The sequence below is a fragment of the Pongo pygmaeus genome, chromosome 19, assembly GCF_028885625.2.
Source record: "Pongo pygmaeus isolate AG05252 chromosome 19, NHGRI_mPonPyg2-v2.0_pri, whole genome shotgun sequence".
NCBI lineage: Eukaryota > Metazoa > Chordata > Mammalia > Primates > Hominidae > Pongo > Pongo pygmaeus.
Window position 1 is genome coordinate 8,852,874 of NC_072392.2, and position 16,148 is coordinate 8,869,021.

Consider the following 16,148-nt stretch of genomic DNA (forward strand, 5'->3'; position numbering starts at 1 on the left):
TGCCTTCATACAGATTGTGTGTGTGTGTGTGTGTGTGTGTGTCTGTGTGTCTGTGTGTAGGAGAAAAATAGCCCCTGAGAGTTTAAGGCATTGTTGTTTGGGGCTTTCTGCTATAGGCAGCCAGCTCAGTCCTAACTGATCACACCCTGTGGTTTCTGGAACACCTGCCTCTACTCTTTTCCCTAAACCTCCCCCACCTACTAGTCAATGATGTTTGACATCCTTCAAGAGGTCTAACCTTTCATTCCATAACCAGAGACAAAAAGTATAAAATGCAAATGTCTGTGATCAGTAATGTCCCCAGAGAAATGTATCACCACTGAAGAACATTCTGAATTCACCTGCCACCCACTGATAAGCAAAACTGACCTAACCCAGGTTTGTTCCTCATTTGATAGGAGATCAAAGGGTATGAAGCCATATTAAGCATCCCAAAGGGAAAGGGGCGGGAGAAATTCCCCAAGGCGGGAGAGCATTTATAAAAAGACAGCCTGGGCAACCCAGGGTCATGCAGCCATCTGTCAGTGCCTCTTCGTAGAAACACAGCTTTACGCAAATGTGAAAAGGATAGGATATGACTTTTGGTATCAAAGAGATATGGGTTCAAGTGGTAGAGCTCTTGTCAGCTATGTGACCAGGGGCAAGTCACATAAATGTCGAGCCTTCAGTTTCAGCATCTGAAAAATGGGAATAATAGTAACTACCCATGGAGGTATTCTGAGGGTTAGATGGGACCAACCTATGACGGTGCTTCATATGCCATAAGCAACCCTGGCATCATTGCTGTCCTCCTCCTCATGATTATCAATGATAATTATAATCCTGCTTTTGACCGGGAGGCTCAGAGAGTCTAAGGAACTTGTCCAAGGTCATTAGCTAATAAGTGACGAAGTGTAGGTCTTTGTCATACGAGGGTTCGTGTTCCCTCTTTCATACTTCACTTTGTAGCTTAAACAAGAAATACTGAGCTTGGTCTTCTCAAAATCATTTCCCATTTTATAATGAGAAGGATATGACTTTTCCTTCTTTCCCTACAGGCGAGATGCAATCCTTGAGGTTTGTGTGCTTTGAAAATTGCAGAGTGGTTTGCACGTAAGATGCCCCGTGTCATCCCCCAGGTTTACAGGTAAATCCTTTGCAGGAAAGTATTGTGGTCGGCACAGCTATGCAGGCATAGAGTAAATATTCAATAAACATGTGGGCTGAGCCCAAGAGGGCTGTGGTGGGCAGGACCTGGTGGCAATGACGTGAGGTTTCCTGCTACCTCCAGAATCGAGGCACTGGGCGATCATATGGGGGTGGAGTCAGGAAGCAGGGGGAGGCCCCCAGCCTTGATAAAAGGCCCACTTCCTCTGCCACCCAGCCACATCAAAGCAGGATAAACTGTTTCATTCATTTCCATGGCAACTGGGTCCCTAAGACTTCACGGGTGGAGGGCCCACCTCCCCGCGTCCCTTCTCATTTCTCCCTGTGACTCTACCAGGACCTACCTTCTAAGCTAACACCACTGCAACCCTTACTGCCCCCAGCACTGTGAAATCAATTAGCCCAACATTAATCCTCACTAACTGCATTGACAGGGAGGCATTGCTATACACCCATTTTACAGATAAGGAAACTGAAGCTCACAAGCTAAATGTCTTGCTGAAGGCCCACGGCTAGTGAGTAGCAGACCCAGGATTTGCAAGTACAATGGTCTGGTCCCAAGGACTAGAAGCCACTAAGTTATTCAGCCTCTCCTTCAAGCGTTCAAGTTCCCTGGCCTCCATCCTAGCCCTCTCTCCACTTAACTGGGGGTGGGAGGGACTCAGGAATTGGGCAGCAGGCCTGTTAAAAATCATAGGAAAGGCCAGGCGCAGTGGCTCACGCCTGTAATCCCAGCACTTTGGGAGGCTGAGGTGGGTGGCTCACGAGGTTAGGGATTCGAGACCAGCCTGGCCAATATGGTGAAACCCCATCTCTACTAAAAATACAAAAATTAGCTTGGCATAGTGGCGTGTGCCTGTAGTCCCAGCTACTTGGAAGGCTGAGGCAGAAGAATCGCTTGAACCCAGGAGGCAGAGGTTGCAGTGAGCCAAGGTCACACCACTGCACTCCAGCCTGGGTGACAGAGCGAGATTCCATCTCAAAAAAAAGAAAATCATACGAAAGTATTTTTCAACAAGCTCATTTAAGGGACATATAGAAGGTAATTTTGTTTATTTGTCATTGATAAGGGCTTAGGTTCTTTAAAATTGAAGGTTAACTGGTGGATGTGAGATAAGTTGCAAGAGATTTTTGTTCAGTAGAAAAGATAACCTCAAAGGTTATGGTTTTATTCCCCTCTGTGATATTAACTATTTGGTATCTAACTTTGAGTCTTACTCTAGCTTCCATGAGGAGCTCATCTCAGTTTCTTGGATCTTCCTCTAAGTCAGCTCTATCATCGTGCTGGTTTCCTCATTAATGAGCGGGCACAGGCTCACTGTATATTTACATATGTGTGAGGTTTTGGAACTGTTTGAAAATGATTCCCTGAAACGAGGGAGAGTTAATGGTTTCCTATTTTGGTTCTGCTTTCCCTGGAAGAGGAGAGGTTCCTACCATGGGTACTTGGCTTGAGCTGCCCTCTTGGGGCATCTGACTTCTCCTTGGTCACCAGGATATCTGAAGCTTCACATGGTCCCGGGAAGGATGTGGAGGAAAAGGCCGTCGCAGTGAGTGATGGTTCCAAGGGTCCCCCCTGCTCTGAGGCCAAAGGACCCTTATTCTACTTCCGGCTCCAGTTGCTGCCCTGCCTGGCCCTTGTGCTGCAGGCTTCACATGTCATCATTCCAGGGCCTGGGCCTCACCACCGCCAGCCCCTCCGTGGCACATCTGCTTTCTGTGCTACCCAGAACGGAGTTTCTACCCAGCCACCTGCAAAAATATCTCAAGGCATAGCGTGCATTGAGCCGAGGAGGGACAGCTGGTTCTACTTGAAATTGGGAAGTGGTCTCCCCACAGGTAATCCCCTCCCCCAACCCCACAACTCCCTTATCCTTTTCAAAATAAAAAAGAATCATTTCGGTCTTTGGTGGAAACCCAAGGCCCTGCCAAGACATTTGCATTTTAAATTCTTTCTCTGAGCGTTGTCGAAAGGAAGAAAGGCATTGCCTCCTAGCAAAGGAACTTCAGTCACCAGCCAGAAGCTCAGAAGGCATTCTGATCTGTTTGTTTGGGGGGACAGTGGGAGGGAGTGAGGGAGGGAATGAAGGAGTTTGACCTTAAACTGGCGTGTTCCTTTAGGGTTTGTTACTTTAACTGGTTTGTTCCTTTCCTTGGGAAGCTGGGTTAGCAGACCCAGCTTTTACCTTTCAGAGTCCAGCGCCTCCTAAGGGTCTTCCTGATGTCCTAAATCTCCACCCAAGTCTCTACCACGAGGTGAGGACCTTGTTATAGGTAGACTTGGGGGTTGGCCATCCCTAGCTGTACCTGCTTTGCTCTTTGTAATAACAGACAGCTGACTGATTGGGGGCAGGCAGATCAGCTGATTGGGCGAGGCACAGACAGGTCAGCTGACTGGGTGGGGAGCAGACAGATCCGGTAACTGGTTGGGTAGGAAAGTTATGAATGCTTCCAAAGAAATTTACAAGCCAGTCTTCAGCTTTCTAGGGTCCATAAATTGTTGAGGAATAAGATTTGGTACTTCTGTTCTGTGTGTGTTTTATGTGTAAGGTGAGAATTAAAAGCTGCCAGTACTAAACAGGGCCTGGTGCATGTATATGTTAGAAAGAGAGAAAACAAAAATGGGATTATAACATACTTAGTATTGGGGGGACTGCTTTTTTGCTCAACTAGTTACTCAGCATCTTTTGAGCTCAGTAACTATTTCTGCAATATCATTTTTAATAATTGAATATCATTCCACCAAATGACTTTGCCGCAGTGTACTCAACCATGTTCAATATTTAGGGTTTTTGGCGTTGGTTGATTATTAGCAAGGATGCATTGATGAACATCTTTGTAGCTAAAGCTTTGTACATCCATAGGGATTCATCAGGATAAAATTCAGGAACTGAATTGCTGGGTGAAAGGGTATGCTTTCTGATGCTTTAGCAAACACAGCCCCCCATTCCTCACTGGCGCTGGCATTTTTGTTCTTTCTTTTTTATCTTTGACAATTTGATAGGGGGGAAAAAAGAGTCTTGCTCTTTAGTTTTGCATTTTCTTTATGAGTAGTGAGGGTGAATATTTTGGGGGGTTCTTTTTGATGTACTTGAATCATATTTATTCATATTTCCATAAGTGTACTTGCCTATTTCTTAATGGACTAAAAAAAAAAAAAACCTCTTCATGGGTTTGATATATTAATTTTTTTTTTTTTAGATGGAGTCTCGCTTTGTTGCCAGGCTGGAGTGCAATGGCACGATCTCAACTCACTGCAACCTCTGCCTCCCAGGTTCAAGCGATTCTCTGCCTCAGCCTCCCGAGTAGCTGGGACTACAGGTGTACGCCACCACGCCCAAATAATTTTTGTATTGTTAGTAGAGATGGGGTTTCACCATGTTGGCCAGGGTGGTCTCGATCTCTGGACCTCATGATCCGCCCACCTCAGCCTCCCAAAGTGCTGGGATTACAGGTCTGAACCACAGCACTTGGCCTGATATATTAATTTTTATTGCAAATATTTTTCTCAGTTTGTCATTTACCTTTCACTCAAAGTGGGCTTGCCATATGAAAAGCTTTAAAGTTTATGCTTTCATATGTGTTAGTCTTTTCCTTTATAATTTTTGCCCTGGGGAATATGTTTGGCAGCTCTTCTCCACTCCAGGCTAATACAACCTATTTTTCTTCTGTAGTTTTTGTGGTCTTGTCTTCTACACCTAAACCTTTAATGTATCTAAAAGTTATTTTTATGTTTGCGTTAGAACTCTTAATTTTATTTTTTAGATAGAATTCTTTTTTTTTTTTTTTTTTTTGAGATAGAGTTTCGCTCTTGTTGCCCAGGCTGGAGTGCAATGGCATGATCTCGGAGGCACTTTGAACCTCCTGGGTTCAAATGATTCTCCTGCCTCAGCCTCCTGAGTAGCTGGGATTACAGGCTCATGCCACCACGCTCAGCTAATTTTCTGTTTTTAGTAGAGATGGGGTTTCACCATGTTGGCCAGGCTGGTCTGGAACTCCTGACCTCAGGTGATCTGCCCGCCTCCACCTCCCAAAGTGCTGGGATTACAGGCATGAGCCACTGCACCTGGCCTTTTTAGATAGTCTTCTAACTCAGTTTTTTTTTAATAGTCTACTAATTATCCTGATATCATTTATGAAATGACTGATTTTTTTCATCAGTAATTTGAGGATGCCACTTTGTCACATAACTTTGTATACTTAATCTGTTTCTAGATATTACATTTTCTTCCAATATCTACCTATTTTTATACCCATAGTGTGCTATTTTAATAACTATAGCCCTATAGTACCTTCAAAAAATGGAAATATTTCCTTCTTACTCTCCTTTAAAAATACATGAATGAATATATACTAAGTGCATAAATAAATCTTGCAAATAGATTTTATTTTCTTTATATATAAATTTATTTGTAAAATATTTATATATTATGTTTATTTTTTATTTACATATATTTTATAAATTTTAAAAATATCTTGGTATTTTGATTATGGTTACATTTATTTTCCTAACACCTGGTCTCGTTACAATGTTCAGTCAACCCAGCAATACGATTCTTCAATTATTCATTCTTCAGCAAAGTTTGTTTTCTCTATATAGGTTATCAAAATTTCTTTTATTTTTTATTTTTAATCGCTATTGTAAATTTTTTAAAATTACGTTTTCTCACTGGTTAATACTGGTTTATAAAAAAAGCTCTTAGCTACCTGTTTTCTAGTTCTGACAATTCTTTGTTCAGGGGATTCTCTCAGTCTTGACAGAAAACCAATTGTTTGAGCTCCAGCCAATTAAAATTTCTCTTCTTCAGAAGAGACCCAAACTGCGTCGCCCCATACATGCAATTACCTACTTGTTCCTGGGGCACAGAGAACATGCAAAGCCCTCTTGTCAGCATCCTGGGGGCTTCTCTGTCTGACCTGGGCGGCCTTGGAGATCCCTTGACTAACCAGATCAGAGGCACAGGCCAAGGTGGGGTCTCCTTGTCCTGAGTGCCTGCTCCTGCTTCCCCTAACAATCCCTCCTCAAGTTACCTCCCATGTTTACTTTCATCTTGTGTGGATTCAACTATCAGACGCTTGATGGTGCTGTGAAGAGGAGACTCCATGTTTGTGAACCAAGGCGTCGGCAGATATGAATCAAAGGATGCAAGGTACGGAGGGTCACAAAGAACAGTTTCAGAGGAGTTGGAAGCATTCTGACCTTCTGAGCCCTGTCCCCTGTGCCAGCTGCCTCAGTGCTTACCTGGGGCCTTGAGTTCAGCATCAATGAAGGTGAGCAGCTCCTGGCAGATGCTGCAGTAAGGAACAGGCCAGGTCAGGAACCGGTGGTAGGTGCTGGCTGCCTTCAGAAGGAGATCCGAGTCTGGTGGGAAGTGTGGTGTCTAGGATGGAGGCAGGCAACAAGCAAAGAGATCCGGTGAGAAAAGGCTCAGATAGTCCCAAACAGCTTCTGCTCCCTTTCTAGAATATTCCACAAAAGACATACATTTCCTGGCAGCAGCGTGTCCCAGGACAACGTCAGGTGGAACTGGAAGTTACCCACAGGGAGTGGGTTACAGATGGGCAAGATGGCACCCGGGGTGTCTCTACTGGGAGGGACTTGCTTTACCCAATGCTTGAGTGAGCCTCTCTGAAAGGCTGTCCCCTTACCGGTAAATGGTGCCATTGCTGACACTTGTTATGGATAATGGTCTTCAATGCCTAAACCACCTTTACTTAAATAGCCTCATTACAGGTAAATGTTTATTTTTTGAGGGTGGATTCAGTCAGTGTACACATTTGATGCCCCCTGTCTGGTGAACACAGGGGGTGATCACATTGGGTGAAACCGACCACTGGGGTGAAAAATGAGGTGGACATAGAATATCTCTTGTGGCCTGTGAACAGACAGTGACAGCAGTTCCTCCATGGGAGCCCAGAGATGCCAGGCACCATGGCGACCACATGGAGTCACTGGAAGCCTCTCATGGTGGCTGCTCTGAAGCCATCTAAGGGTTGAAACCCATTTCACATGCCGCTGCTTGACAGTTTCTCTCTCTGCTTATCTCCAGAGGTGTGAGGGCTCTGCCCCAGATAGAGGTCGCTCCTCCCCCTCCTCCCTCACCTCCCGTATCCTGGCCCACCCGGACTTACACAAAGAACAGTGGAATAGAAGAGCAGGGCCAGCGGAGTGAGCAGGTCGTAGGTGCCCTTCTCCTGGACCTGTGGAGAGGAGGAGAAGGGGAATGAGACTCATTCACAGGGTCCAGGGCTCCGTGAGGCAGAATACAGTGGTTCTTCCTTATTCTAGCCTTTCTTTCTTTTTCTTTTTTTTTTTTTTTAAGTGAAAAGTAGTGCAATCACATGACAAACATTTGGAAAATGGATGTAAACGAAAACACTCACAATTTCCCCTCCCAAACCCAACCACAGCTGTTTCAATGTCCCTCTCCTGATGCCTTTTTTGCCCTATGTATTTTTTCTTTTTTTTTTAAATTTTATTTTAAGTTCTGGGATACATGTGCAGAACGTGCAGGTTTGTTACATAGGTATACATGTGCCATGGTGGTTTGCTGCACCTATCAACCCGTCATCTAGGTTTTAAGCCCCACATGCATTAGGTATTTGTCCTAATGCTCTCCCTCCCCTTGTCCCCCATCCCTGACAGGCCCCGGTGTGTGATGTCCCCTCCCTGTGTCCATGTGTTCTCATTGTTCAAATCCCACTTATGAGTGAGGACATGCGGTGTTTGGTTTTCTGTTCCTGTGTCTGCGAAGCTACAAGCTGTGTGTACATTTTTACTCCTAATGTATTTTACATATAGTATTATAAGTAAATTTCTGTTTTACTATATGGTCTCTAAGACCAACTTTTTTCCCTTCTGGTTATACATTTACCTGTTATTTGTGTTATAAATATTTTTTCCAGTTGGTTGTTTGCCTTTTAATTTTATAAATATTTTTCATATACAGAAATTATAGGTGTTGATTTTTCCTTCATGGATTTTCTCTTTTGCATGCAAGGATCATGTAAATATTCATATATACTTTCTAATTTTCTTTGAAGCTTCGTTTTCTGAAATTGAAATATTTAGTCTGGGTGCAGTGGCTCATGCCTGTAATCTCAACACTTTGGGAGGCCGAGGCAGGCGGATCACTTGAGGCCAGGAGTTCGAGACCAGCCTGACCAACATGGCAAAACCCCATCTGTACTAAAAATACAAAAATTAGCCAGGCATGGTGGCGCACACCTGTAATCCCAACTACTCGGGAGGCTGAGCCTCTGTCTCAGAAAAAAAAAGGAGAAATATTTAATGCAACTAGAATTTCACCTGCTATATGGTGTCAGTTGGGGATCTCACTCTATCTTTTTCCAAATGTTTAGTCAATTTTCCCTAAACCATTTAATAAATCTTACTGCTGCAATTGTATCATATGTTAAATTTTGTTTATGCCCTTGGATAATATCTATCATTTTTAGCTGCATTATACTCCTTCTGGTAGACCTCCATAACTTATTAGTTTCTTTTTTTTTTGAGATGGAGTCTCGCTCTGTCACCAGGCTGGAGTACAGTGGTGCAATATCGGCTCACTGCAACCTCAGCCTCCTGGATTCAACCAATTCTCGTGCCTCAGCCTCCCAAGTAGCTGAGATTACAGGACCCCACCACCACGCCCAGCTAATTTTTGTATATTTTTTTAGTAGAGATGGGGTTTCACCATGTTGGCCAGGATGGTCTCGATCTCCAGGCCTCGTGATCCGCCCGCCTTGGCTTCCCAAAGTGCTGGGATTACAGGCGTGAGCCACCATGCCTGGCATCTTATTAGTTTCATTGTGGACATTCAAGATTATTTTCTTGGTATTTTACATATTTTGCAATGAACACTATTATGCAGCACATTCCTTTTTCTATAATTTGGATTATTTATCTAGAAAAGAGTTCAAGAAGTGGAGTCAACAGATCAAAGATATCAACATGTTTATAGACTTTCACAACCTTTGAGACATATTGTCATATTGCTTTCCAAAAGGATTTTGCCATTTATACTATCTATATATATAAAAGTACCATTTCACCATGCTCTTCCTGCATTGGTTTTTATCTTTTTTTAACAAAAAATAAAAAAGAGAGAGAGAGAGAAACAGGGTCTTGCTCTGTCACGTAGGCTGGAGTGCAGTGGCACGATCTTGGCTTACTGCAGCCTTGACCTCCTGGGCTCAAGCAATCCTGCCTCAGCCTCCCAAGTAGCTGAGAGTACAGGTGTGCACCACCACAACCGGCTACTTTTTGTATTTTTTGTAGAGACGAGGTCTTGCTATGTTGCCCAGGCTGGTCTTGAACTCCTGGGCTCAAGCATTTCTCCCACCTGAGTCTCTCAAAGTGCTTGGATTACAGGCACAAGCCACTGTACCTGGCCTTACCTTTTGTTTTTTAGCTAATTTGTTAGACAAAGTTTCTCTCATTATGGTTTTAATTTGCATTTATTTTATTATCACTTTTTCATATTTGTTTACAACTTCTATTTATCCTTTTGTGAACTGCCTCTCTGATACAACCTACCATACCACATGCACACGTGCACACCACATGATTTAGAATTCATTGGTCAGAAGGTTTCTCGGTCCATTTTGGAACTCGTGGGGGTTGGATATACAGAGAAAGCCTCATCATGTCTTCTGTGCTAGATGAGCTCAGTAGGCTCAAATTTAGAATCCTCCTTCTCTTTACCCTTAATAGACAATGTGTCTACCAAGCCTTGCAGATCAGACCTTTCTATGAGACCCTCCTCTATTGCTACACGGTGATCCAGACTTTCCATTTGGGTTTATATATTATGCACTCCAGAGGTGGTTCAGCTCTTCTGAGCTGGTTGGTTTATGATGAGGGAAAAAACTACCAGGTAAATAGAGCGGTCAGAACTGTAACCTTGGGCATCTTCTTACAGAGATAGGTAGCCGAGAGTGAAAGTGACATGTTTTCCAAATCACATGTATTTAAAATAATTAAAACACACACACACACACACACACACACACACACACACACACACACACACCATAAAAGAGAATTCTTTATGAAAGAGCCCAAATCCTCTTTTGGGACTCACAGCTATTCTGGAACCCAAGCCCAGCTCAGCACTAAACACATTCCTCTTCTTTGTCATGAAAGCCATTGACTGAACTATGAGAGGAGGCCTCAGTTTACCTTTCCGATCAGTTTTCTCTTTCGTGTCTTTGTTTTTATGGACCTTTTTGAGGAAAGGAATTGGGTAAACTGTCTTCTCCCTTCCTAGTCTATACCTGGACTTACAAGCCATGTCTGTAGCTGAACTCAGGACCCTAGCTCGCATATGACGTGTTCTTACTGAATGCACCCCTTCTTAGAAATCTCTCATATGCAAGCACTACCGAAACACAAAACTCACAGGTTCCCAGGGCCTTTGCCAAGCCCCTCTGGAAGTCCAGGCACCCAGGAATGATGTTCTCTGGGACCTATTTCTCCACTCTACGAGGCCAACCCCAGCTCTGCCCTTCAATTCCTGACTCGCCCTCACCTCTCGGGTCTTCTGCAGGATCTGCTCAAGGAGGATAAGGAAGTGGCCCGGGTCCCTGCTGACCAGCTCCTGCAGGCTCCAGCAGTTCAGACACAGCCCAGCTGGAAAAGGAGAGAGAGGCAAGGGGTCAGTTCTGGTGTCTTCCGGCCACACTCAGGCAGGGGCTGTAAAGAAGGGGCATTTATGCTGGAACATTCTTCTGTGGTATTGCACTGGAACACTGTTTTTTTTTTTTTTTTTTTGAGACAGAGTCTTGCTCTGTCGCCAGGCTGGAGTGCAGTGGCGCGATCTCAGCTCACTGCAACCTCTGCCTCCCAGGTTCAAGCTATTCCCCTGCCTCAGCCTCCCAAGTAGCTGGGATTACAGGCACGTGCCACCGCACCCGGCTAATTTTTGTATTTTAGTAGAGATAGGGTTTCACCATGTTGGCCAAGATGGTCTCGATCTCCTGACTTTGTAATCCGCCCACCTCGGACTCCCAAAGTGCTGGGATTATAGGTGTGAGCCACTGCACCCGGCCTGGAACACTCCTTTCTAAAGTAAGTGAATCTAGGAGAAGATGCTGGATCAACACTCAACCCTACCATGCCCCATCAAGACATAATGACAAATTCCCTGTTCCTGCATATGCAACAGACACAAGGATTGGAGATGCGGGCTGGGAACCCCTTTAGAGGACAATAAGCTCACCACGACTCCACTTCCTGTGGAAGCACCAGTTCTCCCACAACCTCTCCTGCCCTGGTTTCCTACAGTGGGTTCTGGTACCTATGAGTTGCAGGGAGGTTAGAACAGAGGCAGAAATTGCTGGAAGAATACAGAGAGAAGCCACGGTGAGTTCCATCCCAAGACGCAAGACTGAGTCTACAGCAGCCGTGGAGCTTCCCAGGAATGGCAATGGAGCCCAGGAAGGGGAAGCTAAATGAGTTCTATTTTAAAAGCTGCCATGAGCACTTTGTCACTCTGTAACTTCCCCAGACTGTCTTATTTTGTCAGTCTCTGTTTCTCTGCAGTCAGCAAGGGTAAACCCCTAAAAATTAAAGGGACGGCCTGGGGTGGAGGAGCAGGGAGGGCTGTGTGTACGTGTGTGTGGAGTGGGGAGTGAGAGCCGCCGGAGTGGACATGGATTGAACTTGAACTTCGTGGAGCTCAAGCTCCAGGACCTCTCACATGTACAGGCTCCTTCCAAAGTTCTGGAGGCTTCTAACAATGTGTCCATGTGGTCACAAGTTGTCAGAAAATTTGCGAAGGTCAGATATTTTTATATTCTTTTGCTTAACGATATCCCTCTCCCCAGCCCTATGAGCTTAGCCTCCATCAAAACCTGGGTAGCAAGCATGCAAGAAAACAACCATTTATTGACCACCTACTATGTGCCAGTACAGTGCTAGGCCTCTGAATACATTATCTTCGTTGAGGCTCCCACTGTCCCTTCAGAAAAGTGGTTCCATTGTTATTATTCCCATTTTGCAGACAAGGCAAGTAGGGCCAGGGTCCTGGGAGGATAAGTGGCCTGCGCAGGGTAGTAAAGCCAATGGGAGATAGCTTTAATCCAGATCTGTCTTATTCCAAAGGCCAAGGACAGCCTCTCGGAGGAAGCAACATTTGAGCTGAGACCTGGATGAGAAGGAGCCAGCTATGTGTAGTTCCCAGGGAAGAGTTCCAGGCAGCAGGTGCAAAGCTGCTGAGGTAGGGAGGGACCAGGTATGTTCAAGGAGCACTGGGTGGCTACTCACAGAGAAGTTAGGGAGGCCAGTGAGATATGGGGCATGAGAAAGCTCTACAAGCATAAGGAATTATTACAGCCAGGTGCCAGCCTTCAGAGACGCAACTGCCCGGGACTGCGGACACCCTATTTTTTAGTCCTGGGAGGTGGGAAACATAGAGACCTCCTGCTCTCTGCGCTCTGCTGAGTTTTCCCTTATTCTATAGGGAAGAGGAGGATGGGACTATGAGGGAACTAGAAACAAACACACAGGAGAATTCTGGGGAGAGGTGCCTGTGAATTCCCAGCTGCTTTTTCAGAATCAGCAGTTGTGGTTTTCTAAGCAGATTCGACGGATTCTTCCAGAAGCAAAAGGCAGCCAGCCCTGAGTAGGATGAGGAAGATGCCGTGGGAGAAGGGAGAAAGCGCCAGATACTGAGGTCTAAGCATATCAAGTGCTGTGCCGGGCACCTGCCCAGGAGAAGCCTGGGGCTTGCCCAAGTCACACAGACAGGGTTTGACCTAGAATTTGCCAGCTTCCATGCCTGGCCCAGTGCTCACCGTGGCCCCTGAGGCTTCCTTGAGCCCTCAAACTCCTCCCCGGCTCCCTCAGACCTACCTGACCAGGAGGTGGAGCGGCGGCTGAGGCTGAGTCCGTGCAGGCAGCGTTCCAGGGCATGCTGGATGCGGTCCTCCGTGCATGTCGTGCCCCCTGGCTGCATCCTGGGTCATCGCCTGCATGGGGGACAGACACCGGTCAGCTTGTCGAGCTCCTTTCCCAGAGAGCACCTGGTCCAGTAAAAACAACGGGTGCTCACAGTGCAGCACGATCAGCCCAGCCCAGCTATATAGTTCAGGTGCCGTGGAAACAGCACCAGGGGCCTTACAGCTGCCTCCAGGGTAGGAATGGCATCTGGAGGGCCACATCTGAGTGGCAGGACAGAGCACCCCTGCAGCAGAACAGGACAGAGGTGTGGGAAGTAAGGGGTCAGGGATGGGAGCAGAGAGGTGGAAAGGAACCTGCCTTTCCCACTGGGCGGTAGGCAGTGTCGCCAAGTACCCAGGGAGTGGTCAGACCCCAGTGCGCTGGGCAGGAAGACCCTGAGGGGAAAATCAGAATCACTCGGAGGACTTTTTCTGAATTTCCAGGGCTGTGTTTTCCAAACCTCCAGGGATGGGGCAGGGAGCGTGTTCCTGATGAGAGGACCACAGCAACTCCCTCAATATGCTTGGAGGGAGCTCCTTCTGATTGGGTGCCCAGGTCCCAGGCATCTGTTTCCTTTCTGCCCTAACCTCCACTTTTGCCATTTTTCTTTCCTTCCCCTGGGGCTTGGCAATGTTACCTGCCATTCAAAGACCTTCTCTGCCCTCCTTCCTCAACCTACTGAGGAGAATCCAAGGGGTGCTTAGCTGAGCTGGAAGGCCACTGAAGTGGGAATTTCAGGAGGGTTTTAGCCCCATATGGGGAACTGAGAGCCCCCAGCAGGGCCAGCCCAGCTTCTTAGTTATGTATGAGGGCTCCCGGGTCTCTGGGGAAGCCACAGAAGGTGGTTTGGCCAGTGATTAAGCCTGGCTCCAGCATCCGACAGACTCACACTCAAACCTGGACTCTGATATTTGCTAGCCATGTGACTTTGGGCAAATACTTTAACTTTTCCAAACTTCCATTGACTTATCTGTAAAATGGGATGACAATAGTGCTAACCTCATGGGGCTCTTGGGAAGATAAAATGCTGTAGCAGATGCGCTGAGTAAGCTTCCAACACGCGAGAGCTGTCCTGCTACAGTCATTGCCATCATCGCCCCTGGCCTCAGGGGATGTCACCGCACTCACCCCTTCTGGGCAGACCCCTTCACTGGTCAGTCAGGCCAGGCCATAGAGGGATGCCGAGAAAGCTGCAGTTCAGCTCTGGAAGCCAGAAGAGGAAGCACAGAGCTCAGAGCTGAGCCATGCAAATGACATACAAAGAGAGATAAAATCCTAACCTGGGTTCAGCTGCGCGGCTAGAGTATTCAACTTACGGAGGCCCCACACAGGCAAATCCTCCTGCCTCCCCAGCCTGGGAGGCACCGCTCGCCGAGTGAAAACTAAGCCCTTTGTGAGCTCTCCAGCATCCTTTCACAGTGTCTGTGGTAGGCTATGCATTCCAAAGCCGGACAGTGCAGCAGTGGGTACGGGTTCACTGACTGTCTGCTATGTGCCAGGCGCTAGCGGAGACTAGAGGAGACAGCAGTGAACCAGGCAGCTGTGCTCCTTGGTGGGAGACACAGACACTGAGCAATGGAACAAAGAAAGACGTGATTCCAGGAAGTGAAACATGCTGTAAAGGATGGTGCGGGGAGTGGGACAAGTGGGGGCCCCCCTCCAGAGTGTTGGGAGGTCAGGGAGGCCTCTCTGAAGAAGGGACATTTAGGCTGGATGAGGAAGCCAGGACAAGTGAGGGGGAAGAGTATTGGAGAAAGGGGAGCCAGCCCATGCCACGGTCTGGGTGCAGGAATTAGCTTCCTGAGGACCTGGACCCAGGAGTACAGGCCAGGGTGATGGGCTGGCCCAGGACACAGACTAACCCATTAGGTCCCATGCCTTCTGGCTGTGGAGGTGAAGAGCTGAGTTCAGAAAACCTTTCACGGGTGGCTGGGTGCGGTGGCTCATGCCTGTAATCCCAGCACTTTGGGAGGCCAAGGTGGGCGGATCACTTGAGGTCAGGATTTCGAAATCAGCCTGGCCAACATGTTGAAACCCCATCTCTACTAAAAAATATTTTTAAAAATTAGCCAGGCGTGGTGGCAGGCGCCTGTAATCCCAGTTACCCAGGAGGCTGAGGCAGGAGAATTGCTTGAACCCGGGAGGCGGAGGTTGCAGTAAGTCGAGATCACACCGCTGCACTCCAGCCTGGGTGACAGAGCGAGATTCCATCTCAAAAAGAAAAAAAAAGAAGAAAACCTTTCATTGGTGACTCAAGACCTTGGGTGTGCCCATTAGCAGCACCTGGATGCCCAAAGACATCCTGAGGCCCTTCCATGTGACTTTTACTGTTGCCTTTGGACCTTCTGTTTAATACCTCCACAGGTAGCTCAGGCAGTGAGTCCACCAACCCTGAGCCAGACTGGGCAGACCCCTCCCTGACCTGGGATTGTGCCAGTACCTGGCATGGATGAGCATCTGTGGGGACTGACACCTGTGATGAGGCCTTATCTTTCTGCCTCCCGTGGCAGCCCGACCACAAGACCCTCTGGAGGTGGGTCCTATTCCAGCTCAGGGCTAACGGCACCTGCTGGAGGAGGTAGAACACCAGGCACCTTCACATGGATGAGCCTGGGGCACAAACGGCTGGCCCAGATGTCATCAATGACCCTTTGTCCTCACAGGCTGATTTCTCCCAGGTTACCCCCAGGGCAGGTTCTTGGAGGGAGCTCAGAGGCCTCCCCAGCAAGTCCCTCATTTTACAGAAGGGGAGGCTGAGGCCTAGTGAGGATAAGGGGCTTGTTCCAAGGCAGCTGGGAGACAGTTGACACTGGCATAAACAGACAAGGGCATCAGGGAGGACTTTTTATTTTCAAACTGTGACTGAGACCCAATTCTAGGGAAAAAAGGTGCTAAATGCTCTGCATTCTAAAGTTCTAAGAGCCACGGAGTATTGTCAAGGACGTGGGCGCAACCACCCCGGTGGGCTTGCTGGGAGGTGTCAGTCCAGAACCAGCACAGCGACCCGCCAATCCCTGTCATTATAAGGTTGGGAAGAGAAAAAGGGTTGTCAACCATT

General features: G+C 47.1%; 1 protein-coding gene across 4 annotated transcripts in view; it reads right to left on the reverse strand.

Annotated features, from left to right (window-relative positions):
- PIK3R5 (phosphoinositide-3-kinase regulatory subunit 5) overlaps nt 1-16,148 on the reverse strand; it is a 107,883-nt gene that overhangs the window by 18,735 nt on the left and 73,000 nt on the right. For 3 of the 4 annotated variants that reach the window (XM_054458276.2, XM_054458278.2, XM_054458277.2), the window contains exons 2-5: nt 13,004-13,119; nt 10,680-10,780; nt 7,279-7,347; nt 6,389-6,527 (exon numbers count right to left, since the gene is read on the reverse strand). In XM_054458276.2, the coding sequence (XP_054314251.2) occupies nt 6,389-6,527; nt 7,279-7,347; nt 10,680-10,780; nt 13,004-13,106 (412 nt within the window). In that variant the 5' untranslated portion in view covers nt 13,107-13,119. Of the gene's footprint in view, nt 1-6,388; nt 6,528-7,278; nt 7,348-10,679; nt 10,781-13,003; nt 13,120-14,089; nt 14,294-16,148 lie in introns of all 4 variants that reach the window. The other variant, XM_063655372.1, reaches the window with a different exon arrangement.